This window comes from Agelaius phoeniceus, chromosome 1 (assembly GCF_051311805.1).
Source record: "Agelaius phoeniceus isolate bAgePho1 chromosome 1, bAgePho1.hap1, whole genome shotgun sequence".
Lineage (NCBI taxonomy): Eukaryota > Metazoa > Chordata > Aves > Passeriformes > Icteridae > Agelaius > Agelaius phoeniceus.
This window is the reverse complement of record NC_135265.1, coordinates 32,581,695-32,608,866: the sequence shown is the minus strand read 5'-3', so window position 1 is coordinate 32,608,866 and position 27,172 is coordinate 32,581,695. Positions and strand designations below refer to the sequence as shown.

The following is a 27,172-nucleotide window of genomic DNA, read 5'->3' as shown; positions in this document are numbered from 1 at the left end:
ACATTGTACCAAAACAAATGGATCCTTTAATTTGCTCCTGTGCATGTAACATTAGAAAAAAGCATTGTAGATAAAAGCAGCCTGATTTTTCTCATTTTTATAGTTACTATTAACATCAGTGAATATTTTATGCTGCATAATAAATGCAGAATCACATCTCCTGCTATTAGGTGGAAGGAGTGAGTTTTATTTTTCATTCTAACTCCTTTTTCCTTTTTTTTTTTGGCAGCTTTATTGCATGCTCTACACATTTCTGTCTACTTAGGGTCTGTTATCAAGTCTGTGAGTGATTAGTGGCTTATCTATGTTTGAATGATTTAGATTCATGAATTAATTAACAATAAAAGAACCATTAGAAAGCATTAGTAAAAAGGCTGGTGATTTCAGGCTATTTTGGAGAGAATTAGAACTGTCATCCAAACCCAAGGAAATTGTAGCCATTGTGATTCATGCTTTCCTCAAAAGAAATCACTGTATTATGTCTAACTTAGTTGAAAACAACCACCAAACCACAGGATATAAATCCTATTTTGTGATGACTGCTATTGGTCTAGCAGTTAAATAAATTGTTTTGATTTTAAGCATTAGCTTTGGTTTTGTTTTTTTTTCCCTACTCCTTTACTCAGTGCTTTTTCACACTTGCAGTTAAATGTCAGTGCATTTGAGAGAGTTTGATTCTGGAGTTCTTGAGAATGAGCTTGAGCTTTATATAGTATTCTCAGTTTTAGAGAACCTTTTTCTTAAGCCTTTTATGAGGTCAGATCCAGCTCCTGACCTTTGCTGAGTACTCTTTTTAGAAAAATTATCTGCATCCTTCATTGAGCACAACACTTCAACAAGAAGATATATGCCTTACAGTGATAAGTGTAATGAGCAGGAATGGGCAAGTTTTAACCTTCCTAGTTTGCAATTGTGGCTTATAATGGGAATAGTATACAAATTTTATTTTATTTTTATTGGAGTGACAGCGTTGGCAGGCTTGAGAAGTATCCTAGACATAAGTCAAGAGACAAAGTTTTCTCTCAGAGACAGTAAGGGGGTAGGCGAGTTTTTAAAAATAATATTTTGCTACATACCTAGTATGAATTGGAGTGAAAGACAAAGAAAGGCATCATCAGTCTTGTCTGCTTGACTTAGAAGTTGTATGTGTTCAGAACTGGTAATTAGAGCAATATAAGGCTGACAGTGCCATATATTTGCTGCCATCTCTCTTCCATTCCTTCAGGAGACCTTATTTATCACTGCTTCCATTATAAGGGTTGTAAGGCCTTTGTACACATGTCCTTACCAAGGTGAATATTATTCTACATTAATAAATTAAATCTACTAACACTAGTGAGCTGTGTTCTGCAGTTCTCATTCTTGAGTGAAAGCTGTATGGGGGCTGCCAGAGAAGTCAAGTTCCAGCCCTGTTAGATGTTAATCAAGTTGTTATCTATTTCCTCTCATATGCCAGTAATTTCTAGAACTTCACCAGTCTGATGTTAGGATTATTCTGTCAAGTATTATTTCTGTACATCTACACATTTATATACATATATGTACATTTTTCTTTCCCTAAACCATATGGTAATAGTAGTATGTGTCATCAGTCCTTGGGTATCCAGGTTAAATCTGCAGTCCTCCTTGAAGCCTTGGCACTCCTCCCGCCTTCCTGGCTGAAACAAAAGTCCTGCAGTTTTTATATCATTTCCCTCATGCTCTTCACTGCAGCTAAGGCTTGAACCACAGCCACTAACATCACTGAAGATACTGTTCCAGTGTCTTCCAGAGTCTCCTCCAGATAGCTGGGGGATTGAATTGTTTCATCTACATACTCCTATTGTACTGTATTGTATTGTACTCTATTCTATTCTATTCTATTCTATTCTATTCTATTCTATTCTATTCTATTCTATTCTATTCTATTCTGTTCTGTTCTGTTCTGTTGTATTCTATTCATTTGCAAAAGGAGATACTTGCATCTGGTCTTTTGAGTTTTTGCCCTGAAGGAAACTTTACATTCTGGGGAGGAAAACAGTTCTGATTCTAGTGAAAATAATACAGTTGTAAAACTCTCTTAAGGCAAAAATACAAATTGAATTTTCCTGACATTTGCCTTGGGACCTGGACCTGTGGTGTGCTGAGCTCCTGTGTGGCAGGGGTTGCAGAAGCCCTGCCAGCCTGGGGTGGGCAGTAGGTGCAGGCAGTGGGGGAAGCCTGGCTGGCTACTTTCTCTTCAAACTGACATGCTCTGGCACAGTTTCAGTTGTACTGAATTCATATTTTTTCAGTGAAAAGAAAAAGTTTCATTGGGAAATTTCCAACCAGCTCCATACCCCACCACATTAATTACAAGGCCACTGGTGGGTATTGTTGGCATGTGCCCTTTTTGTTCTAGTCATGTTAATTTGCCCTGGTGTGGTGCAGGTTTTTCTACAAATACAGAAGCTCTAAGCCTCCAATTCTTCTGTATACTGACATGTTTTCAAGTACATACTGTCCTGCCAGCTGTGAGAGAATGAGATAATATTAATACCATCATCCTATCTCCTGCCTTGCTTCACTCCCTTCCCCTTCCTTTTTTCCCCTCTGTTTTTGTACAGTTGCAGAGAGGTCTCCTCAGTTGTCCTTGCCAAGGTGGTAGCTCTCTGTCAGGCTGTCAGATTTACCCACTAATAGCTATGAAGAGTGTGTGCTCCAAGGAAGGGAAAACTGAAATGCATAGCCTTCAGTTGTTGTGAGAAGACATTTCTCATTAACCAACAAAGAGCTGTGGAGTGTTGAGGTTATGATAACATTACTTCGGTGGTTGTGACACCAGTAATGATTTTCTTCATATTATTTTAGAAAGTGTGCCCTTTTTCCTGTGTTAGAGGTTCCTTCCTTTCATTAAAGCCCATTCCTTAAAGTGTTCTCACCTTACATATATTTAGAGGAAATTGGGGGCTAGTCAAGGGTACAAACAATTTGGTCTCTGTTTAGGACATTTCTTGCATGTCCAAACCATGTATCTGCAACTGTACTGCAGCTCAGCACTACTGAAGTGTGCCACAGGGAAGGGTACACTAGGATTCCTGTTTTCAATCATGGATTTATGGTTCTGTTATTTTCCAAAGAATATTAAGGGTTTTTTCTTTTTAACTGTGAACCCTCTGGTGATTGGACTTACTCTTAAAGGTCTTTTCCAACATAAACAATTCTGTGATTCTCTGAAAAGCTTCATGAGATTCCTCTTTTTCCACTTCTTTTGCCTTTCCTTAACTACACAAACTTTTCTCATATTTTCAAGTGGCCTGCACAGTGAACCCCCCCCCCCCCCCTTCTTATATTTGGACCACTACTTGGGAACATCATACAAGTGAGTTTTGGGGGTTTTTTCCCTTAGGACCTGACTGCAGCCCTTCAGCTCACATAAGGACTCGCATTTAGCAGTGCCCTATTCCCATGAGCAGTTCCTTTCTTCTTAGTAATAGAGAAAGCAGAAATAATCCTACTCTCAGCAGTTTTGGGATTACAGGCAAAAATTGTGTTCCTTGATGTATGACTGTGTAGGGATATTAATCTTTTCCCTGATGCCTGTTGTCTGTCGTCTCTTGTCTTACCAGCACTGTCCTTTTGACCCCTCTACAAGGATAACTCGTTATTAACGTTGCCTTTGCTGCCGATGCTCAGTATGCAGATGACAGCACAACAGTTTTTCTAAGAGGGCTTGTTCTGTGCATTATCAGACACAGTATTCACAACTGGCTGCAGCAACAAAGGATTTTTATTATTTTTTTTCCCCCATGTTGTGGCTTGTGCCCATTTTATCACCGTTTGTGTAGCTGATAAATTCAGAGGAGGTTGTGCTAAGCCCAGTGCTGTTGTTGTGCATCTGTCGGACTGATAGCTCAGGGTGAGACCACTAGCAAGTTTTGGTACAATGCCTGGGTGCTTTTTCCTGAAGGGTCAAATATTTAGAGTGTTTTACAGACTGGTCAGAAGTCACTGAGAGCCAAAACAAAATCACTGTGTGAGGCATTTTAATGTTATTAGTCGATTTCTACCAGTATACTGTGATTAGCCCACATTTATTAAAGGATTTAACAGCTGCAGGGGAAAACAAAAATATTAGAGTACAGAGAACTGGGGAAAAGATCATGACATCACAAAAAATAATAAAATGCAATATGTAAATCCTGTGAGCTGTATTTTGTAGTGAAATGAAATAGCACAGCCTTAGGTAACATTTTTTTTTTAATACTTAAGAACTGCCATATGACAAACTTCTGTTGATGGTCCTGCAGTCCTTTAAGGTAATTTTTCCCTTGATATTTGGAAAAAGCAGTGATCTTGCAACTTCAAAACAAGTAGCCCCATTGAAAACGTTTCATGTTTTGGTATTTTAAATTGAGGTAGAGTAGTAACTATTTTTTAATTTTCATCTTTCTGAAATAAAGAGAGGGTAACCACTGCAGAAAAAAATACTGGTCTCCTCCTTACATAGGGGTTGAGCTGTACTGGTGACTTTGAAAGCTTTTCTCCTGTGGTAGTTGAAAGTGAATCAAACATCTTAATACAGATTTTGATCTCTCTTGAAACTCTGTGAAATGCAGTAACATATTCTGAGATGGATTATCCACAGAGATCAGAGATATTGTCATCCACCTTCAGGTTAATTGTGATCTGCTCACTTCCATTTTTTTTTTGTCAAATGAAGGGGAATAGCCTGTGAAGAATAGAGTAATTTTTGTATGTGTTTGTACTTTGGTGACTTTAGATCTAATTTTGCAGTTTCCACAATAACAGATTCTAGGGAGAAACGCAGGGAAGTGTAAGAAGGTGATCATCCTTAGTCTTGATAGAAGTGGTCTGAAAGTGTATCTTAGATGTGTTAACAGAATGTGTTTTGTTGTGTTTCTTTTTTTCCTTTCCCTTTCTTTTATGCTTGCAGTATAAATGTGCCTATATTTTATAGCCAGGACTCACCTCATTGTCTATTATTAGCACTAGTGAATGTCTCACGTTGTAAGACTTCATTTTCCATTGCTTCTAGGAGTTGTTGCATATTTTCTGTTTTTTCTGAAAGCTGTTTGCATCAGCCTATGTAATTCTATATGAAAAATGCAGCCAACATTGTTCAGAAGTAGCTAAGAGTGAAGTTAGGGGTAAATCCTGTTTTGCTATATTAAAAAAAAAAAATGGCAGTAGTTCTCTGAAAAGCTCTTATGCCCTTATTATTCTGAGGTGGGATCTGAAATTCCTTTGTGTTTTTTTTGCCATCTTAATAAATATTTGCCCAAATATGAACCGAATTAAAGGCCAAAAAATGCAGTTTGTACAAGCTCTGTAAAGAGTTTCTAGAGCTCTGGAGGTTAATATTTGAAGGCTCTGGAAGCTCCAAGCATGCTTCAGCCTGAGCTGTGAAGGGTTTTCTGTACAGCTGCAGCTCCTGGCTGTTACAACCAAAATGTGCTTGTAGGATGTAATGAGCCAGGATGGAGATTTAACTCTGTCACTTTTGGTGTGTCCAACCTCAGTGGGCAGGTTTGAGGACCTCAGTACCACACTGCAAAGGCCTTTTGTCTTAGCTTGGACCCAGTCTCAAAGTCTCAAAATATGCTGAACAAGGAAGAGTTGTAGGGATGGAGCAGAAAAAACCCAGTGTTTTATTCAAAGGAACTACATTAGATAATACAAAGATTACCTGTCAATGTTTCCCAGTTTTTTGACTTGACTTCTCTGTCTTTTTCATGTTCTTGTAATTCTTCTTTTGCATGGATAGTATATACCAGAGATATTATAACACCCAAGCAAAAGGACATCTTCCCAGCAAAACAATCAGTCTTTGGAAATGAGGATCTTGTTACTTTGTGGCTCTTGTCAGGCTCTGTCACCAATTTGAGAACTTTCCCTGCATGGGCAGTCAAAGCGTCTCTACACTTGTTCTTCTGACCCCACTTCCTGACTCTGCTCTTGTGTTTCACACTGCTTGGATATGTTCCTGTGTGCACAGGGAAGCTCCTTAAATTCATTGAGGGGAGCAGTCTTCTCTTCAGAACACAAACAGCCCTGGGAATCCTCTGTGTTGGCCTTTTCCCGTACTTCTCAAGGGCATGACCTGGCACCAGCATCAAAAGACATAGAGGCAGATGTGATTGACATTATCTGATTGTGTTGAGTCAGTTTTACCAAATTATGCTAGGAAAACAAAATGTTCCTGCCCTCCATAACTTCTAGAAGAGGCAATTTCTTTGTCATTTAATGTGATTTTGGAGCAGATAATCTGTGTAAAGTTTGCTTTGTTGCGTGTTGCCAAAAGAAGATTCTCTTTGCCTTTGCTTAGTTGTTTGGCAGCAGGAAAATCTGCCTGTGCACTGGATTTTCCATGCTCCATTAAGTTTATGGATGCCTTATAGGTTATCTCTTAGTTCCTTCATTACTTTTTTACCCACTGAAACCGGCAGTGTGTGAATCTGTCTGGCTCTGGTATTGGCTGGGGCAGCTCTGGGTCTGACTCCTTTTTAAAAAAAGCAGGTGAAGAGATGTTGGACAAAAGTTCTGTCATTGAGAAGTGCATAGTTTGCATTGCTGGTTAGGGATGTTCCAACATAACAGGGACTTCAGTAATGGGTAACATAGATACGGAAATTAATCTTTGCACAGTTGTTCTGTCCTGGAGAAATTATGTGAACATGGATTTTCTTTTCAGTGAAGTAGGCTTCTGAATATACTGTCTGTTGCAGAGCATAATGGGTTTTTTTTTCTCTTAGAAAGCTGGTGGAAAGAAGAGCAGTTTTTAAATGTTATTTCTATCAGTGGAGGTTTCTCACACGAAGAGAGGAGGCAGCGCATTCTGGGTGTTGGATCCTTTTTAAATTAATTAAAAGGCCAAACTCAGGAATGCAAAGAACACAGAAATATCCCTGATACCAAAGTTACCAGTTGCTTTGGCCAGAGATTGGGTTTTTCCCTGCCAATTGCAAACAATCCAGAAACCTAATGGCTTCCATAAGGAAGCCAGCCCAGTGTGGCTGTTTTCAACAATGCCATAGGTTCCTTCTGCTTCCTTCTTCCTCTGTGCTAATTCTGGGGGTCATATTCCTGCTCATGCAAAGTGTAACTCACAAGTTGAGGCCCGCTAAGCAATGACTTCCAGCTGTTTCATTCCTGTAAGCATATAAATATTTATACCACCCCAGGGTTCCTTTCTTGCTGAAAATAAAGGTAGCACTTGTCTGCTGTTAAAATATATTACCCAGGAGATAAATGGCTTACTTCAGTATTAGGAAGATGGATGAGAGGAGTGGAAAATTGGCTATAATGTTGGTTGGAAGATCCACTGAGTCCAGAGAACCTTGCTGTTTACTTGAAACTCCTGCTGGGAACTGACATCGAGGTTGATAGTGCTGTGTTTAGCTATCAAGAGATGATTAATTAAAAGCTGTAATAAATGTGAAATATAGTGGCTGACAGATGCAGAGCTAGCTAAATTTCCTTGTGATGGGTAATGTGCACCATGGATTGATTATAACATCCTAACAGGATGTGAATGGTGCTTTTGAAGGTACAGATGGGACAGGGAGAGTGCACATAAGGCCACATGTAAAGTGAGATGGGAGTTTACCTCTGTGGCATTTTGGTGCTCTACCCCTTTCTATCCCACCTCAAATCCAAATGTATTCTGATCGAGGCTGCTGGGAGTAATTTCCTACCCACTGCCGTGGAGCAAAGTAAATATCAGATAGGCAGTGTGGGGGGCTCAAATCCAGCTGCCAGTGTAGCATCACCCAGGTGAACTGGGATGCTGTGGTGGCCTCTCTGCCCTGATCCATAAAATGAGAGCTGGTGATGCTGTGCCCTGCACGGCCAGCACAGGCTGCAAGGGCTGTGTGAAGGTCTGGCAAACTGCTGTAAGGCTTCCTTGTTAATTGGAAGCGTGATGAGAACGGCTCTTGAGGAGTCAGTCTGCTGGCTCTCAGGGACTTGGCCAGGGTGCTGCCGTGCCCTTCAGTACACGCTGCTGTCACTTGGGGGCCCCTTGCATCCTCCTCATCTGTCACTGGCTTTAGACGGAGCATGCTGAGAACAGCTCGGTTTTCTTCCAGCAAGAATTATTTCACGGACCATTCCAGGTTCTGGTAAATGAAGCGTGCCTTGATGTCATTTCAGAGTAATATCTGTATTGAAATCAGAACTTGTGAAAATATGTAGAACTTGCCTATGTGCTTTGCTTTGTTCAGGTTAATTGTTGTGGCTTGTTGTATGATTAAAGGGCCTGACTGAACACCAAAATATGTCATGTATAAGTGGGGGTTTAATGAAATAGTAATTCTTCCCTTAAAGTGAGATTGTGTTTGATATAAGATAGCAAAATAAAGAAATTCTCTATTCTTCTCCTTTTTTCAGGGAAATATTTATTATAGGTAATGAAAATCCAACTTGAACCCAATTGGCCTTAGTTTTGCTCAATTTTTGATAAAATAGATTGATTTTTCTCTTCCTTGAAATTGCTAAAATTAGCAAGAACAAGAGGAACAGTCTTAGGAAAATCTTACCATTGGGGCACTTTATGCTGTAAATTTGCTAACACCTACTCCAAAGGTTTTTTTGAAAATATCTCTGCCTAGTGAGATGCTGAAGGGGAAACACTGTCTTCCACACCAACCATTGTTAATGTCCTTTCAGTATGAAAGAGCTTTCACCCTCCCAGTGCTCCCTGTTGACTTGCTGCCAGCTGCTCATGTATGTAATGTATATGGGTGTGCTTAAAATCCATTCCCATCTATGAGGAAATAGATGGCTTGTACAAATACAGCACCATACATCACATACATTCTCCATATGTGCTGCAGTTTGGAATGTCAGTGAGCACAGGGAAATGAGGATTGGGGCTATTTTAGAGGATGGAAATGCCAGAGAAGAGACAGAGAAATGGAGCGATTTATTTGTTTGGATAAATCTCCCTTTTACTGAATTGCTTTAATGCTTTGCCTGCTCTTCTCTCCTTCTCTTTTGCTGCTTCTTTCATTGCAGTTTTTCAAATATGTAGGCAACAAAAACCACAGCCAGTGAAATGGAAGATTACAATCATGCATCAGTATTCCTGTAACGTGGCTGCTCAATAATGTCTCCTGGGAGTGTTACAATGAATATCTGACATTAATTGTCTCAGTACCTGTATGTCTGACCTTGCAGAAATTTAATAGATCAATTCTACATGTTCTTTACTGATAAAGAAAACTTCTTCAGGGCAGGGGCTGCATCTTTGGGCACGCCTGCACCACAGTGACAATCAGAAGTAGCAGTCAGATTCACTGGGTCTCAGAATAAAAAATTAAATAATAGAAAGAGGAATCATAAAGTCGTTTCTCTCCCTTGTTTTGCCAGGGTAGCTCTGTTCCTTAACATTTTTAAACCCGTTTGAAGTCTTTTTAACTGCTGGATACTGTACGTTTCATGCACAAATGCTGTTTTCTCTTCTTTGAGTACTAACATATATGGCCTTCATATGTGTGTTTGACATACTGAACAATATAACTAAACCAGGTCAGGATTAGAGCAACAGCACCTACTGGGATGTACTTGCATGGAAACAGCTGCCTCTTTTGTGTCGCTCACTCTGCGGTGACTGAATGTGCCAGGAGGATCTGGCAGGGGGCTGCGCGCCGCTCTCCGGCAGCCGCCGCGTTTCAAAGCGCCCTGCTCAGTCAGCAGCCAGCCCTCATCTCCCGCTCTGCTCCGTCAGCTGCCTTCGGCTGCGCTGGGCACGGGGGCTGCGTGTGCACAAATGGATCATGGTTCACCTCCCGGCCGTTTCAGGGAGCGGGCAGGGAGAAAGTCGGTGTACAAACCGCAGCTTAGCCAAAATTCACGCACACGGCCGTCACTGGGCTGAACTTTCTTTGGGGGTGTTTGTTTCCCAAGTTAAAAAGTTGTTGAAAAGAAGGGAGAGCCGTAAGCCCAGTATTTTAGGAGATGCTCAGAGGTACACATGACATGCCTGCCCACTGTCTGTACTGCCTTTACCGAAGTACAGGAGAGAAGGTTTACAGAAGGTGTATTCTGGCTCTCTATTACTGGCGTGCTCGAGAGCACCTGCCGCTTTCAGACTATTGTTACCTGTCCCCTGCTTTGTTCGACTGTCTGGGAATTAAACAAGCCATCACCTTGGGGACACGGAAACCCGCATATTGAAAGCCCCACTCCCACCGGCTTCTGTGAATTAAAATCCAACACACGGAGCCCAGTGCCTCTCACAAAGGGAGCCCGGGGTGCAAAGAGCCCCCTCCCCAGTCTAAGCCCCCGGGCGGCGGGATGCAGCCCCAGCCCCGACCCCGGCGGGCACTGACCGCGCTCTCTCTGTCCCTCTCTCTCCCCCTGCGCTCTGAAGGTGGACGATGGAGGCGGCGGCGAGCGGGCGCGGGAGGCGGCCGGCGCGGCGCTGGTGCTGCGGAAGGTGTGGTCACGCAGCCCGGCCCCCGAGCGGCGCGGGAGGTAAGGCTTCCGCGGCTCCGGGCGTGCGGGGCTGGGCCGGCCGGGCCGGGCTCGGCGGCGGCGGCGGCGGGCGGGGCGGCGGCCCGCGGCCCCGGCAGGGCGATGGCCCCCGCGGGGGGAGCTTAGGGGCCGGCGGCGGCGCGCAGGGAGCGGGGCGCCATGGGCAGCGGCAGGGTGCGGGTGCCCGAGGCGCTGGCCGGCCGCGGCGGGGAGCGGCCGCTGCCCACCTTCGACGTGCCTTACTTCAAGTACATCGACGAGGAGGACGAGGAGGATGAGTGGAGCAGCCGCTCGCAGTCCTCCACCGAGGATGACTCCGGGGACTCTCTGCTTTCCGACAGATACGTGGTGGTGTCGGGGACGCCGGAGAAGATTTTGGAGCATCTCCTCAGCGACCTGCACCTGGAAGCCGCCCAGGACAAAGAGACGGGTAAGGAGCGAGCCTGGCGGGGGGCGGCGGCGGCCGGGGATGGGGTAGAGGTGCCGGTCCCGGTGCCGGTCCCGGTGCCGGTGCCGGTGCCGCCAGAGCGGCGCGGGGGTGGCTCCCGGGCACCCCGGCCGAAAGCCGCTGGCAGCTGGGCGTGCAGCCGGGCGATGCGGGAGGAATCCCCGAGTGTGGCGCGGCGGCCGGGCGGTGGCGGAGCGGCACCGGCCCCGGGGCAGGAGCGCCGGCGGCAGCGGAGCCGCTCGGCAGCAACTTGAACCGCTTTACCTTCGGCTGTGGCTGCCGCCGGGGCAGCGCAGGCTGCGGCGGGCTTTGTACAGCACCGTGCCCCTGCAGACAGGGCTGCCACCCCTCGTAGCCTGCAGCTGTTCCTGTATCCGTCCGGATGCTTGCAGCGCATCTCACCTCCTGGCCAGCTTCTCGTTTTGCCACCACCCCGGTACTTTGGCACGTCTGTTTCATTAAAACGGCTTATAAATTTCCTCATAGCCCGGGGCACACCGTATCGCCCAGTGCTCTACTTGTTTGTCTTCAACCAGAGATATTTCATTCCAGCCTAGAGCAATTTTATCTGAATCGGGCTACTTGACATGCATGCAATTTAATTTCCAGCTGGATGTCTTGGATATATGCACAGCTTGCTGTCACCAGGAGCTCATGGAATAGTTTATCAGAAGTGCCTTTAACCTGCAATTCATAGATGCTTTTAATGGAAGCAGCCAGGCTGGTGAGACTTTTGGAGGTCCTGAATACTGAAGAGGAGGGTAGGTGGCCGTCAATGGCACTGTGTATTTGGTGATCCTCAGCAGGGTTAAAATGCATACTCCTGGTGCCTGTATATATCTTTCTCTACAAATGAGATTACTGAGAATAAACACAGTTTAATCCCTTTAAATGTCTGAAAATATAAATAACATCTGTGATTCCCAGAGGAATATCTCAGAACAAGTCATTAGTTTAATGTGGGACAATAGGCATATTCCTGGTGCTGATGTGTCAGTGCCCCAAAGAAACACATAGAGTGTCTGCCAGTGATATTATTACAGTGTTCCTAGTGCTGCTTTTGTCTGCTTAGGCATTAATATTTAGTGCAGAGAGAGACTGTGGTTGTTTTCCTTCCACAGATGCACTAGGTAGTTATGGGTGTAATTTACTTGAATCCGCTCCTTGGCAGTGTAGTGAGGATCCTTCCTTGGCCTTTTAAGGTCAAATATTGGAATAGAATAAGTTTTCTCATTAATGTTTATCACACAAAGATTGGGCAACATCAGCTGCCAGTCTTATAGTCTGCTTCACCTTATTTTATAAGCTCACAATCTTGCTGGAAAACAATGATACTTTCAGTAGTGATATGCATGATATTTTGGTGTTTGTAAAAGCAAAGCACTCCTTATGTAAAGCCTAAGATGCTGTGTACATCCTCCCATGTACTACCTTTTTTTTTAATCTCTTTACTCTCTCTCCCTCACAGAGAGGCTGTTCCTAAGCCTGGTCTTTTTGTTGTACAGAGGGGCTGGTAAACTGTCCTCAAAGCAAATGTTAAACCATGACTTGCTTGGTTGTTAGCAGATGGTAAAGTATTTAAAGGTTGATTAGCTTCCCCTCACCTCTGCCTTATCCTAGCTCCTTTGGAAAGAAACAATTAAGCTCTGCCCTGTAGCCAGGGTTAACTGGATCCCAGGGGCAGAACAAAGTAGCTGTGCCTTTGGTTTTTTGCCATCACTAAGATGTGTGCTAAACTTGCCCAGCAGCCCTCCACTCTCTCGAGGGTAGTTCCTCAGATACCATTTTCTTCTGACTTTATCAATGTGGTAATACAGAACTTCCTTAAAATGACAGACTTTAGGAGTTTTGTTTCCCAGTGGTTTATGAGGGGGATGCCCCATAATGGTTTTCACCAGCTTCTTTTGCAGGCTCAGTTGCCTTTGGCATGAGGAAGTATGGGATTGTGCATATTGTGTACAGCTTTGTGTGTGTACCTGAAGGCATCCTTCTGCCCTTTGGGTACTTGGATTTGCTGGGTTTTGTATTTTTTTCTAGTGCCAATCTGGCTCATCTCAGAGAACGATCAAGTTGCCGAGCCCTGCAGGCTTGTGTTTTAGCAGGCATAGCTTCACAGAACATAAAAGGACAATGCTGTACCCAGCTGCTGCTCCTGCTGTCTGTCTGCCAGTTCCAGGATGACTTCTGTGGCCTCTTGCTTTCCCTGCAGCCCCCAATGCAGTTTCCTTATTTGTGTCTGTACAGAACAAGAGAAAGAGCTGTTCTTACATTTGAAGGTGCACAGGGGGCTGTTGTTCTGTTTGACCCTTTGCACTGCTTCCCAAGGAGGGATGCTCTGCATGTTTTCAGTCCCACCCTTTGGATACCAAATCATAACTGCAGCCCTCTATGGCTGTTAACAGAAAAATCCCCTATCCTGGGGCTGGCGTGGTCATGGAACACTGCCTTTTCCAAACACTGCCTTTTCCAAACACCACCATGGCTGAATGATGTGCCATGGATTGCTCCCAGCCAGCCTCCATTTTCTAGCCCAAGTCAGCAGGCACTGCTTGCACCTGAGAGCCTAAAGCAAATTTTGGGGCTGATCTGGAAAAAATTTTACTGCTGTCCAGCCCAGTCTCCAGGGCTTCCTTCAACTGCTGCTAAACCTGCAGCAAGGCACCTTAAGCACTCAGCTTAATAAACTCTGCCATAATAAACAGGTGGGGACCCAGAAGAGTTCTCCCAGTGCCTGTGCCATAACAGAGCTCTGTTAGAGCAGCTGAGGACATCTGAAGAGGACACTGCAATCTGCAAAGCTTGACTAGTCTATTGCTCTGGTGACTTCCATAGGCAGGATGTCTGGAAAGCCTGAGGTCTGCAAGACTCTTTAGGTTTAATTTAGTAATTGTTTAATGACTGAGGGATTTTTGTGATGACTCTGTCACGGGGTAAATGTGAGTTCTTGGGATATCACCTTAAATTTGGGCTTGCCACTAACAAAGGCTTGCCAGCCTTCCATCTCAAAGGGAGGAAGTTTTCATCTCACTGAGGTACTATAACCTGTAAAGTACCAACCCCCAAGAAGACTGTTCTTGTTTCCTACCATGGGATGGATGGAAATTTTAAATTTCTGTAACAAACAACTTTTCTGAGTCATCTCTAAGGTGGTTGGAATCACTGGGAAATGTCTGCTGAGTGTGCATTTTAAAATGCAATTTGAGGTTTTAAGAACTGAATGGAGAGATACACTTCAAATATGTCAGTATCTAGGTAGAAGATCCAAAACTCCTGGGCTAATCCTCATCAAGGGTGGGGATTTGAACAAGTAATCTTCAAGAGGCCAAATCTTAGCATCTCAGGATCCCTAATCCCTTCCCGTTGACTACGCCATTTATTTAGAATCATTGTTCTTTTATGTAAAATCTTTATTTCTTGGATGTTAGCAGTATTTCCTTCTCTAGATATTATCCTGATGTCATTTTTGGAGTTTTCTGTAGCTGGTCTCTGTTCAAACATACTGTCTTGCTTTGTGGTGGTTACATTCAACATCTGGCAGCCTCTGGAATGATGTAGTGATCATCACATCCACTGCTGCTGCTCCAGGCCTGTCTGGATCTCTCAGGCAATTTCCTTCAGTCTATTGGGTCACCTCTCTCGGGCAGCTTAAGCAGAACATTGCTGAAGTAGAACATAATCTCCCCCACTGCATCTGCTGACACCACATGTCTTTTACCTCCCTACTACAGAATTCATTTCAGGGAATGACTAGAGAAGACATTCATTTGTGAAGGTGTTTGAGAGCAAGAGGCAGAGGGAAGGTGTGATCTGGAGAAAGGAAATAAACGTGGGATGGTATGACTGGCACAACATGGTGGTGTTGGTATTAAGTGATGTGCCTTTGTAGTGGACTGGGTGAAGGGGATTGTGACAAGGGGGGAGACTTGACAGTTTTGTTAGGCTATTGCGGATGTTGGGATGGCAAATGATGCAGGGCCTGAAGAAAGATTAAAGGGACAGAAAAAGAGGACAAATCCTCATGACACAGCTAAAGGAGAGGCAGAAAAGTGTAAGTATGGTCTGTATTTCTCTGGAGTAGGAAAAGGAAGGAGTAATGACCTTTGTACCTTGCTATGTCACCTTATCTGGGACTTTGAAGGATCCTTGGGTTAGTGGGAACTCTCCCCTGTCATACAGAAGCAGTTTTACCTTTAGGATTTTAACATACCACCTTGGAGGGGCCTTCAGACCATGACTATTTGTCCTAGAAGTCCTGTGTAGTAAGAGTTACTTTTGTTTAACGCGTTCTGTTTCTGCACTGCGCCAATGGCACTGCTGTGCTGCTGGGCAGTGGCACCCTCTGTGGAACTGTACGTGACCTTGGAGGGGAATGGTACTATCTTGCATGAACTGACTGTAGTCAGCTGCCAAATGAAATTGTGAAAAAGGGACACAGCTCTGCCTTTTCTAGATTGTCTTTTGCTTAGTATTCCAAGAAAAAAAGGCCTGGTTGCTTTTTGATAATTTTTTCTTAGTTATGAAGGATTTATTAGGGTTTTTTTTGCTCAGTGTGCTTTTCACTGATGATGAAAAGGTGTTGAAAAATGTACTCCTGTGACTGCCACTCAGTCAGTGTAAGTGTATCTGATGCATGTGGACTGATGTCAACAAGAATAAATACTTGCCCAACACTTTGTGATCCTACCTTCCAGGTTTTAGGATGGAGAGAATAAATGCCTGCTAACCCTTCCTCTTAACAGTCCTTCACAATGAAATGTTGTCAGTCATAATTTTGAGGGATTTTGTAAATTCTTCCCTAAAGTTTTAGGAAGATTTGGTAAAATAAGTGGGCTAAATGCATATTACTGTCATGCTCATAGGAGGGGAATAAGATTTTAGCTGAGCACATCAATGTAAGAATAACAGAAAAGATAAAAAATACTAATATATGTCCATGTTCAATATAAGAGAACCTGGGGAGGCTCTTGCAGAGGACAATTGCTTTATGTAGTGTGAGTCTAAGCTATCTCTAAATTAGACTGTCAGTAGAAGTAGGTTTAGAATAAATCAATAAAATGAATAGTAACAAATCACCAGGATCAGATGTTACTCCCTGCAGACTTCTGAAGGAACTCTGATATGAAATTGCTGAACTCCTAACAGTAGTGTGTAATCTATCATATAAAGCAGCTTGAGTGGCAGAGGAAGGTGGAAAATGTGATGCCAATTAAAAGAAATGGTTCTATTTGGGGAACGTCTAAGTAATAAGGTTGTCATTTTATCAATACATTATTCTAGCATAAACTGATGCTGGAGTTGAAAGAAGCAGCTCAGCCTTTCCCAGCCACTCTTGCCGCTGGTGCCTCTGTGCTTCTGCAGTATGCAATATGATTCTGTAGCAGACCCAAAGCTGGTCCTAGTTGATCCTAACCTAGGAAACACTAAATTATGAGTTTTAAGATCCACTTGATCTGTCAGTGACACAAAATTTCCTCCCCTGACAAAGGGAGAGGGTGGCGGGGAGTGAGAGGTTTGCAGGCGAGGACAGCAGGAGAGAGAGACTGGTGTTCTTAGCAGCTGGACTTGATTGCAGGAGTGTGATTAGATGCAAAATTTCAGCATGAAGTTATGAATTTGTGCTGGGAAATGGGGTGTCAGTACAGTAGATGCAGAAGAAAGCAATGCATACAGAAACATACTGAGAAGCAAGGAATGTGGGGATTATTTTTTACAGACTGGTCAGATCTTGTGTATCTTGTAGGGCTGTTAAATGTTTGAAAGAGCATCAGGATATATATGATCTGGTGTGCCTGTATCTTATACTCATATTTTCAAAATGCTTTTGATAAAGTCCCTTGCCAAAAATCCTGAAAGAAATTTAAAGATCATTTTGATCAGGAAGGAGATGCTTTTCAGGACTGATAATTACTTAAGAGAGAAGATGAAAGGTAGGAGTAAATTGTCTGTGTTTAAAATGGAGGGAATTCTCCATTCAAGACTGGGTGCTGCTGAGTGTGGGATGAAATCTGAGGTAACAGCATGTGCTCCTATTATTAAATGGTTGAGGGTCTCCTGATAAATTAGGCCATAGTATCACCTTTGGTGGCCTTGCAAGATGTTCTTGTATGCCCTATTATCTCCACATCTGACTGCTTGTTTGAGTTCTTGTGCTATATCAGAAAGCTGATCCAACTCAAAATTAGTCTCATGAAAGTAGTAAGAATGGGGCAGTGTAGAACTGGGAAAATAAGTTGGGAGCAGGCCCCTCGAACCAGCCCTATGGCTGCTGAAAGATGAAAGGAATAAAATCTGTGTGACTGTGGGATAAAATTGCAGATGGGATCCAAGTTTGAAAAATGCAAAGTAATGTGTTTTTCTACCATGAAGAAGAGGAAATTCTCATTATACATATTCAGCAGGGTGCTGACTTGACTATTATCATGTAGAAAATAGGTCTGTGGAGGAGGTAGTGTGGATAGTTCTTGGCAATTTTTGATCAGCATTGGTCAAAAAGGCAAGTGGCATTTGGGCTAATTAGGAAAAAAAGCCAAGCAAGAGCTATAGTTATACCACTGTGTAACTGTGAAATATGGAATGTATAATATGATTCCTTCTTCTCCCCCAGCTCAGGTTGAAAATGAAGTAAAGAGCAGCAAGAGTGATTAGAATTATAGATTAAATACATCTAAGAATAAATAGTCTAGGTCTGGTCATTGTAGGAAGGCAACTTTTGGTAAAAGAGATTTATGGTGATCTACAAGACTATTTATTGTCTGGGGAAGGTGAGACATAAAGATTGCTCATTTTTTCTCATAATGAGGCAAGTGTTTTGTAACACAGTGAATTTGATTTATAACTGATAAAGAGAAGTGGTTTTCTGGTATAATGCACAGCTAAACTGTGGAATTTGTTGTTGTGAATATTCTGTGGAAGCCAAAATTTGGAAGGGTTTAAACACAAACTAGGCAAAATCCTGGCAAAAACTCCATCACTGCAGTGATACCAATATGACTTCCCATTTGGAAAGTCTCCACTGCCTGTTGCTGGAAGATAGGAGGTTGTGTCTGAGGAAGATAACTCTGTATTTATCCTTTTTTGAGTTAATTTTTCTTCTGTTGGGCATCCTCTGTCGAAGACCTAGTTCTTTTTATGAGGATCCTTGCTCTGACCCAGAGTATTGCATGCAGCATGTTTCAGTTTGGAAAGAATTAATCAGAATCTAAGATTATAGTAAGATAGGTGGGACAACTGAGTCAGTTGTTGGTTCAGATGGCAGCAGAGTGGCAGCAGCATTTTCTGCTAAATGGAATGGTGGAACCTGAAGCTGGGACAAGAGAAGCTGGAGCTCTGGGTAGCATGAAATTTGGACCAAGGCTGCCAGCAGTGACACTGGCTTCTGAAATGGGAAGGTCTGACATCCTCTAACTGTACTTTGCCATGCTTGCCCATCTCCTCTTCTATACTTGTCTTGACCGTGTGCCAAGTAGATTTAGGTAACTTAATAGGAAATATTTTTTTCCCCCTTTGAAAGGATTATTTTCTGTCACAGTACCATAGTGAGCTGAATCAGCTTGCAGGAGGAGCACCATGTCTGGGATTCACTACAGACAGACAGTGTGTCACATGCTGCAGTGCTGAAGGTAATGGGAAATGCCAACGAGGGGAATGTGTCTAAGATGCTCTCTAGTGTCAGGAACTCAGACAGTTTTTTCTGAGAAAAAAAAGAGCCTGAAAAGGGTTTATTTGCACTTGGGCACTAAAACTTGTTTGGGCAAACTTTGGAAAGGCTGAGTCTGGGAACGCTGCTCCTGAATTGTCCCACCGTTGTATCCAATGACTGGGAAACTAGAGTCAGCATGGGGAATGATAAACACTCTTATGCATGATCAGGACTCTCTTTGTAGATAGAGATGGTATTTTTTCAGTTCATCATTGCAAATACTTTTCTGATGTGAGTACATTTAGCAAGTTGGACCGTTTCAGGGAGAGAAAGTAACTGAGGTGGCCATCAAAAATCCACAATTTTTCATGTGTGTAGGAGTTTTGGTGTGCCCAGGAGCACCAAAGCACTTTGTGCACTGCAGGCACCTAAATACATTATTTTTGTACTCAATGCAAGAATACCTGGTAGAGCCCCAAGTGTTTAATGTTCTGTGTTTGAGTCAAATTTGCAAAAGAAAAAGCTATCATTCTATATGACAGCCAATTGGATCATAGCATTGTCAGTTTCTCAGGTTTTTTTTCCTGTAATTCAGTGATTCACTATTGCCAGTTGTCGCCTTTTGCTATGTGAGAAAATGATAAGGAGCTGTCATGAAAGCCTAGTGTGAAACCATTTATTATGAAGATGTGCATTGTAGACAATATCAGGGTTTTTGATGAACTTAGTTGTTTAAGCAGAAAAGAATTGGGAAGTGTAGGTCTATCAGGAGAATATTTTTAGAGGTAAAAGTAATTTTCTTTTGACAGTGGGAAAGGCTTCTAAGTCAGAAAAGGCAGAAAATGTTCATTTGTTGTACTGCAAAATAAGCTTAGGTGATATAAGCATTTTGATGAGGTACCTGGCAGATAAGATGTTATGACACTGGAAATTTGGTAAGGTTGTTGGAAATGTAACCCTGAAGACATTTAATCGGTTATTTGTAACATCCCTTTTGCTCCCATAACACTGGAAGTCCAAGCGCTGTAACTATCAAATCAATCGAGAAAGTATTTCAGACACCTGAAATTATATATTGTCATATATATATATATATATATATATATATATATATATATATATATATATATATATATATAAATAACCAGATGCATCAAGTAGCTGAGATCATAAAGATACATGTTTGTATATTTGAAAAGCATTTCTGCAGAACTTTTTCCAGAATGGTGCTTTTGATAATTCCTAATTGTCTGGTGGTGCTAAGCCAATAAGTGCCTGGAAGGGATAAAAAATTATTGGAGGATTTTATAAAAATTCTTGTATTTTAGTGGTAAAAAGAATAGCAGATGTTGCTTCTTAGGTTCTGTCTTAGTCTGAATCCTTTTCTAATCACTTGAGTGTGGCTGGTCAGTGTCAAATGTAGCAGAAATAACTTGTGTTCCCAGGTCAGAAGGTTCGGACTGAGGGCCACGAAGTTGAAGGGGAAAATTGAGTCTCTGCACAGGGGTCATGCCAAAGAAATGTCTCTCATCAAGAGACCTGTCATCTTAGATATATATGCCAAGCACTTAGGTTGACTCCCTGTCTGGCTCAAATGCTACGCAGGAGGTTAGGTCAGTTCCAGAGCTGCAGGTGTGGAGATGAAGCAGACCAGGTACCTTCTGTAGCAACTAATGTCATACTGCCTCTAGTGAGCCATGTGAACACCAAAACAAGTCAACAGCACCTGAGCAAAAAATCATAGCCAAATTCTGAAATGAATCTAAACTGTGATAGCTCTTGCTGACCTCTGTCTACTGGAGATCCATTCCCCTGCAGAAGTTTCATCAAACCACCAAGAACGTGAAGGGAGAGGATAACCTCTGCTGCAGAAATGACACGGCTTTCTAGGTCTTCTCAGCCCCCAGATACAGCCCTGCTTCATAGTTTCCCAGAACATGGCTCACTGAAGCTGACTATAAAGCATATACAATTATCTAAAAAGTGCTGTTTCTAGTAGATGAAAAGTGGGACCTGACTTTTAAGAGAGTAGCATAAGAGGAATAGCAGCAGATGGTGTGTGGGCTGGCAGGTCAGTTAGCTGTGAGAGTAGGAACTGGAGCTGTAAAACTGAAATATCAATGTTGCTGCTTCTTGTAAAGTTTCTACACATCCTGTTCCTTCAGCGGGAGCCACAGAGCACTTTGTCCTTCTGGAACCCCAAACATGGGGCCATTCACCACAGGTCCCCCATTTACTGTTCTCACTGCTTAGTGTTGTACTCCTTTTCTTCCATCTTAAGGCCTTTTACTATCAAACCCTGGTCTACAAGCAGGTGAAATGCTGGGCACTGTCATCCAGGTACTCTTCTTGGTCACACCAAGATTCCCCAGCTGCTGACCTACACTAATGACTCCTGTGTTGCTATTAGCACCTACTGTGATGGTTGTGGAGTTGGAACCTTGTTCTCAGGATACAGCAAAGCATTCCTTCCTGAAAGCAGGATCTGTAACAACATAAAGCTCAGAGCTGGTGCTCTGAAGTTCAGATTTTTAAATTTATTTTTCTTTTTTTTTGAAAAAGGCTTTTATGGAATGGGGGAATTTTTATGTATGAATGCTGAAAAGATAAAACTGTATATTGACGTGCTTGTTGTATCACTGAGTCCAAGAATACAGTTCCCGTGCTGTCTTCAGAGTTTGAATTCCAGTGTTTCCAGTGCTCCAAGTTGCTATAATACAATGATTTTCTTGTGAGATGAACGTTTTCTGAGGAATATAAAGAACTCCTTCATTCCCCGCCCACAGGGTGGAAGGATGGATTCACTGCAGACCTGTGCTTTGAGGTTGTGTATTAAGAATCTGAAAGAAATCTGTTCTTCAAAGCAGCTTTTTTCCCTCTTGTGAACTAAATTTACTCTCATGCTGTTAATTCCTCCTTCCCCCGCAATCCTTCTTAACATGCCCTGAGTTCAAACAGTTTCACAGTACTATGGAAGTAGAAGCCTTGGTCTTTTTGTGAGCAAGAGTGGGACTGGTTTTGCCTATAGCCAAACTGCACTGATTGTTACTTTACTGGGCTCCCTGTCACGCTCCCTATTCGTGCTGTTAGGTGATGCTTGGTTGTGCAGTGTACTGATGCAGTCCTTTTCTTTCCCACTTTACTGCTTTCTGTAAATCCCTGGGCTCAGAGGTCACCCAGGGAGATTAAGAACAAAAAGCCACAACCCAAGACCTATTTGTGAACCATTAATTGGTATAGATTTCTGCCTATTTCCCAATGGGCTTTTTGTGGGCTCTTAAGACCTCCCTTAATAGCTGGGAACCCTGGGCTGCATTACAGCGTGGAGTGCCTCTGCTTGCTGTGTAGCTGAATAAACACAATTGCTTGAGAGAGTGTGGGGCCTTGGCAAGCTGGTGCCAGCACACTCTGGATTAGCAGGTGCAGCAGAGCCAGGCTCTGCCCTGCTCTGACAGGGGCTGCTGCCCTCTCTAGCCTGTTCAAGGGGAAGGGAGAAATGGAGCAGATGAGACAACAGCTGCTAAAGCCCAAATTTGCTGTGTGCTGGAAGAGGTTGGCAGGGTGTTCTGTTGTGGTTTGTGATGTTTTGCTAAGTTTTGATTTTAGTGGGCAAGGGAGAAGATTGGCTGTTGGATGTAGAAATAGCTGTTTGTTGTAGGAGTACTTTTGTGAGAGAGGAGGGGCCTGTCTAAAAAGGAGATAATGGAGCAGAATGCATTGAGCATAAATTCAGAAGCTCTGTGCTTTAACTGCAGTTGGTAAGCTCATAATGCAGGCTTTAAATTGCTGTTGCTTTTTTTAGAAGGCAAGGTTTGATCCAGTTTGGTATTACTTGGGGTGTATAATATCTTTTATGAGAGTCTATGTAGGCATTGGAGACAGTCCTGCTTGTTTTTTTAGAGTCAATTTTGATGCTTTCAAAGATTGAAATAGGAGTAGAATTACAGCACTTGGACAGCCAAAGGTTTTTCATGAGATGTCAGTTACCCTCATGGAGTATAGCTGGCACTGACAGAAAGAGCTTTTCAGAATAGCATCAGTTACTGCAATAAAATACATTACTTGTCCCATCTTCTAGACAAGGTGAAAAATATTGATGTGAGCTGTAGCTGTGGCAGCAGCTCACACCACTATCTCCCAAGCCAGGCTGAGATCATGAGATGACCTTGTCTTAGTTCAGAAAAGCTTGTGAGATCCTTCTAAAACCAAGATCATACTCTCCCTCTGATGTGAAAATGTGATGGTTACAAGGACACTGAGTGCAAAACATTTTGGGGTGAGAGTTTGGGGAAAATAGATGAATGTAAAAAAAGTGGCAGCATTGATGAGTAATTTTGATGGAAGCTAATCATAAAATACTGTGGTTTTCTTGTGATTGCAGTTGGCATGAATTGTGATTTTATTCCTTTGCTTGAACTTGAGTTTTGATGGAGATATTAATTGCCAGAATGAGAGATGAAATCATGGAGAAATCCTGCTGTCTGACTTGGGACTGCTGGAAGCTTTTATACCTCACATTTTATTGCTTTTTAGTTTCTTTCCTTTTTTCCTTTTTCTACAGTCTGCATCCTCCTCCTGCCATTATCCCTCCTCCTCTCACTGCCCACAATGCTCTGCCAATTCCACAAGCAGCCTTTCTTTAACCCTCTTCACATCCATTTCTTGGAATTTAGGGCTAGTTGACCTCTCTCTAGGAACCACTGCAGTTAAACGCAGAAGGCCAGTCTTGGTTTTGTTCTTTCCCAGCCATGAATTCAGAGCCCCAGCATCAATGCAATAAAGAAACCCTTGTTGGATTTCATTCCCTGCCCCATAGGAGTCTTGTCCATGGGATTTTGTTTGTTGATACTGTTGGTAACATCATGGGGGATGCACAGCCACAAGCTGGAAGCAAACAAACGACAGTGAAAAACAACCACAAACAAATAGCATTTGTCAGATCCCCGTTGTCAAAGGGTTTTCATTCAAAGCCTTAAAGCAGCAGTGGCCATGTAGCATTGCCCCAAAGTGAAAACCACCAAGAATAAGCAAATGCAAATATTTTGTTTAGAAGCTACATCTCCTCTTACTGTCTGTAGATGGTAGCTGTCTCTGTGTCTGTAGAGTTTAACCCTGTAGCAGGCAGGTGGAAAATTTCCATCCTGGTACCTGCCATCAAGCAGTGGCAGGGGGGCTACAGCAGGGTGATTTAGCAATTCAGCACACACATGCATCCCACTTTCTGGCAGGCACAATGCCTCCTCACTTCCACTTCAGCTCGGCAGGCACTGAACAAAGAGGCTGCATGGGGCAGCCAGGTGGTTCTCAGGATGGACAGACAGGTGCAGACCTCTGGCCTGCTGGAGCCCAGCCTGCTGTGAGGAGGCAGCCCTGGACATGCTGTGGGCTCCTCGCTGTCCTCTCCCCTGAATGTCCTGGAGCAGGGCAGGCAAAGGGACACTGTCTGTTCCCTCCTTGCCCTCCTTGTGCACTGTGGGGCTCCCAGGCCACAGCAGCTTGTGAATGCCTTGGAGGCTCCATCAGTGCTGGGGCTGCTGATGGGACAGAGCCCTTCCCCAGGGCAGTGTGACACTCTGGAGAGCCACTGCCATCGTGGGACCTCTGAGGTTTGCTGTGGGCAGAAGCCCCAAAGCACACAGGGACATTTTGGGATGTGATCAGTTGGGAAACCTGGGCGTGTTGGACAAGTGAAGTCTAAAGCTGTAGGCAGGGGAAGGTCCCTGCCAACTGAAACTGGGCTTCTCCCATTGCCAAGAAGGCATTTTCCTGAGGTATATGTTATATCAGTGGCTTGAGGGAAATTTTGTTACAGTCTCCAGCATGATGGCCCATCTCTCCAGGCAAATATATCATGGCCTGCTTGTGCAGCTTATGTAAATACTTTGAACAGGTTTTTTTCTTTGATGTGTGAGTACAGATCATGTTATTATTAATGAGGCTCTAATCTCCCTTCTGGGGTGAGGGTTTTGACATGCAAATGGGCCACAGGACATTTGATGTTACATCATAGTTTAATGGATAGGAAATTTGTTCAGGGAGCTAAGGTTAGTAAGATGTAATTTGGGAAGTTATAACTATGCTCTTGATTACAAAGAACAATAAATATTTGATAACAGTTTTCTAAAAGCATCTGGAAAACAAGAAAATGCCATCAGCTTTGCAAGAAACTGCTGTACTGGGTTTTCTTGACAAATGGAGAGGATTCAGATGTTCCTGGAGCTTATGGTTATGTATGTCTGGGATGGAGAAGTTAACAGCAAAGTGTAGGAGCAGGTGACCAAAGTGCTGCTATTTGTAGTGTTTGGAAGAAAGACAGCTCCTCTTCTAACCCCCTGTGACTTAAGGGAATCCTGGGTATGCATCACAGAGAGACCAGGAAAGTCTGTCATTAGACCACATGCAAACTCCACTGAGGTGAATGTCAGAGTGTTGTGTCCCCTTACTGCAGAGAATGTCAGCTCTGTACAATCAAGCTCCTAATGGAACAAAAAATTTCAAATGGGAAGCAAATGCACCACTTCCTCTGCTAGTCTGTGAATCCAGAGGTTCACAGCATTTGGCTTGACTATTCATGATCTATTTACCTTTTAAAATTCAGACATAGGCATGTGTGTGCTGATTTATTCCTCCTTGTAATTGGATACAGTGATTAAATGAGCTTGCATATTATAGTTCATTGTCCTTCTGGGATGTGGGCTACTGTTTCTTCAGAACAGCAGCTCCTAATGGAATTAATTCCAGCTCCTGTATGTTTACTGTAATCAGTGATGTGTTTCTAAAAACTGATATGGAAAATAATTTTTAAATATATGTTCTTATATATGAAGTATTCATCTAGCCGAAGGGTGCTATGTAATCCTCAGAGTCTCCCTTTAAGATGCTTTGCTACCTTCTCTGACAGGTTCTTTAGGAACAATAAATACATGCTCAGTATTTTGTAACCTGAAGGAGGCTGTAGGAAGTGTTACACCTAGCAGAAGTGTTTACCAGGCTGCAGTCATGGCAAAGTGATTGCAGTCTGAGGCTGTCATCACATAACTGATGATTTCCCATGGGCTAAGCAGTGGTGATGTAGAAAGCATACTGCTTCTTCGTAAGAAAAAATAATTTTTATAATTGCCTGTAATGACTAATTGAATAAGCAAATCAGTTTAATAAAAAAAAAAAAATCCCGAGAAATTATGCTGTTAGCTTATTTAATTTGAAGAGGGTTTGAAAAAATGATAGGCAAAGGCATTTTGCAGTGGGATCACCATCTGACTCACATTTGATAGAGCTGGCCAGCAGCATTGGTGGTGTCTGCATGGGACACTGGGTTTGTGTACTCAGCCTTGGCTGGTACCTGCCCCCTCTCCTGAGCCTGTATCTGCCTCCTCTTCTCTGTACACTGGCAAAATAAAGCATGTTTTATGAAGCCTGTGCTGGCACTTACAGCCTAAGAGAGCTATAGAAATGAAAGATGGCAGTGAGCATGAGTCACAGCCAGGTGCTGTAGTGGTGAAACACGGTCACAGAGCAGATGATCCAAGAGGCACTGTTTAATACACTGTTATTGCAGTTTGTGATTTTTACCTTTGTCCTTAACATTGCATCAGATTTGTGTATGCTGTGCAGAAAGGTGGGGTTTACCTGGCAGCCAAGGAGATTCCTTTGTGCCCTGTGAAGTCCAGGAGACAGCTGAGTGTCTTGATGAAGGGCTAAAAATGGAACATTTTCAGTGAAATGCAGAATGCATCTCCTGCATTAGATGCTTTCCAGTGTGTACATGAAAAACACAGTATCTCATAAGACTTGGAAAAGACACAAAGGAAGAAAGCTGGACTATATCAGTCCAAAGTTATACCTATCTGAGAGCTGTGTTTTGCATCTGTTTCTTTTTTTTTTTGTGAATGAATCAATAAATAGTACTAAAAATCTGAAATAATGGCAGAAGTGAATACAAAGCTTTAGAAAATTGCCCCACTGTGCTTTCATCTATAATTGCTTTGTATTTCCCCGTTATTTAACTGAAATAAGCAAGGCCATCAAATAAAATACCCTGAGTAATTACGGTACAATTGAACCAAGGATCTAATGCTGAACTCCCCAATGAATGTAAATACTTTGGAAATTATCAAAATAAGGGTCTTGTATCTTAAAAGTGTAGCACTGAGATGCTCTGTGTTGCAAGTCAGATTGGACACAAACACAGTTCAGCTGCCACAGGAAAATGCACCCATGGTGTATTAATACTTACAGCAGCTGAACTCTGGATAATATCTGTTCCTCGTGTCTTACCCTTGTATGATCTTTAAACAGTGCAAGCAGCTCTAAAATCACCTTTGTGATTGCTTTCATTCAGCTGTCAGCACGGGATTGTACTGACAAACACAATTGTTTGAAGTTTTTAGATGTTCTTAATACATATGCAGACTATGTGCAAGGCATTTTTTATTGCTGTCTTGCATTAAGTTGTAATAATAATGAGCATAAAAGCTGTCTTTAATTACATGTTAACCTGTCACTGGAATGATTTGGGTGTCTCAGTGTAGCAAGTACAATTTCAGGGCATAATTTAAGGACCTATGTCTCATAAATAAGTCTATACTTAGTGTAACAATGTATTTCAACACCACCATTCTGAAGCT

General features: G+C 42.8%; 1 protein-coding gene across 1 annotated transcript in view; it reads left to right on the top strand.

The window, feature by feature from the left end:
- RAPGEF5 (Rap guanine nucleotide exchange factor 5) overlaps nucleotides 1-27,172 on the top strand; it is a 157,100-nt gene that overhangs the window by 82,002 nt on the left and 47,926 nt on the right. The window contains exons 10-11 of the mRNA XM_077175973.1: nucleotides 10,355-10,458; nucleotides 10,800-10,888. Of these exons, the coding sequence (XP_077032088.1) occupies nucleotides 10,355-10,458; nucleotides 10,800-10,888 (193 nt within the window). The remainder of the gene's footprint in view (nucleotides 1-10,354; nucleotides 10,459-10,799; nucleotides 10,889-27,172) is intronic.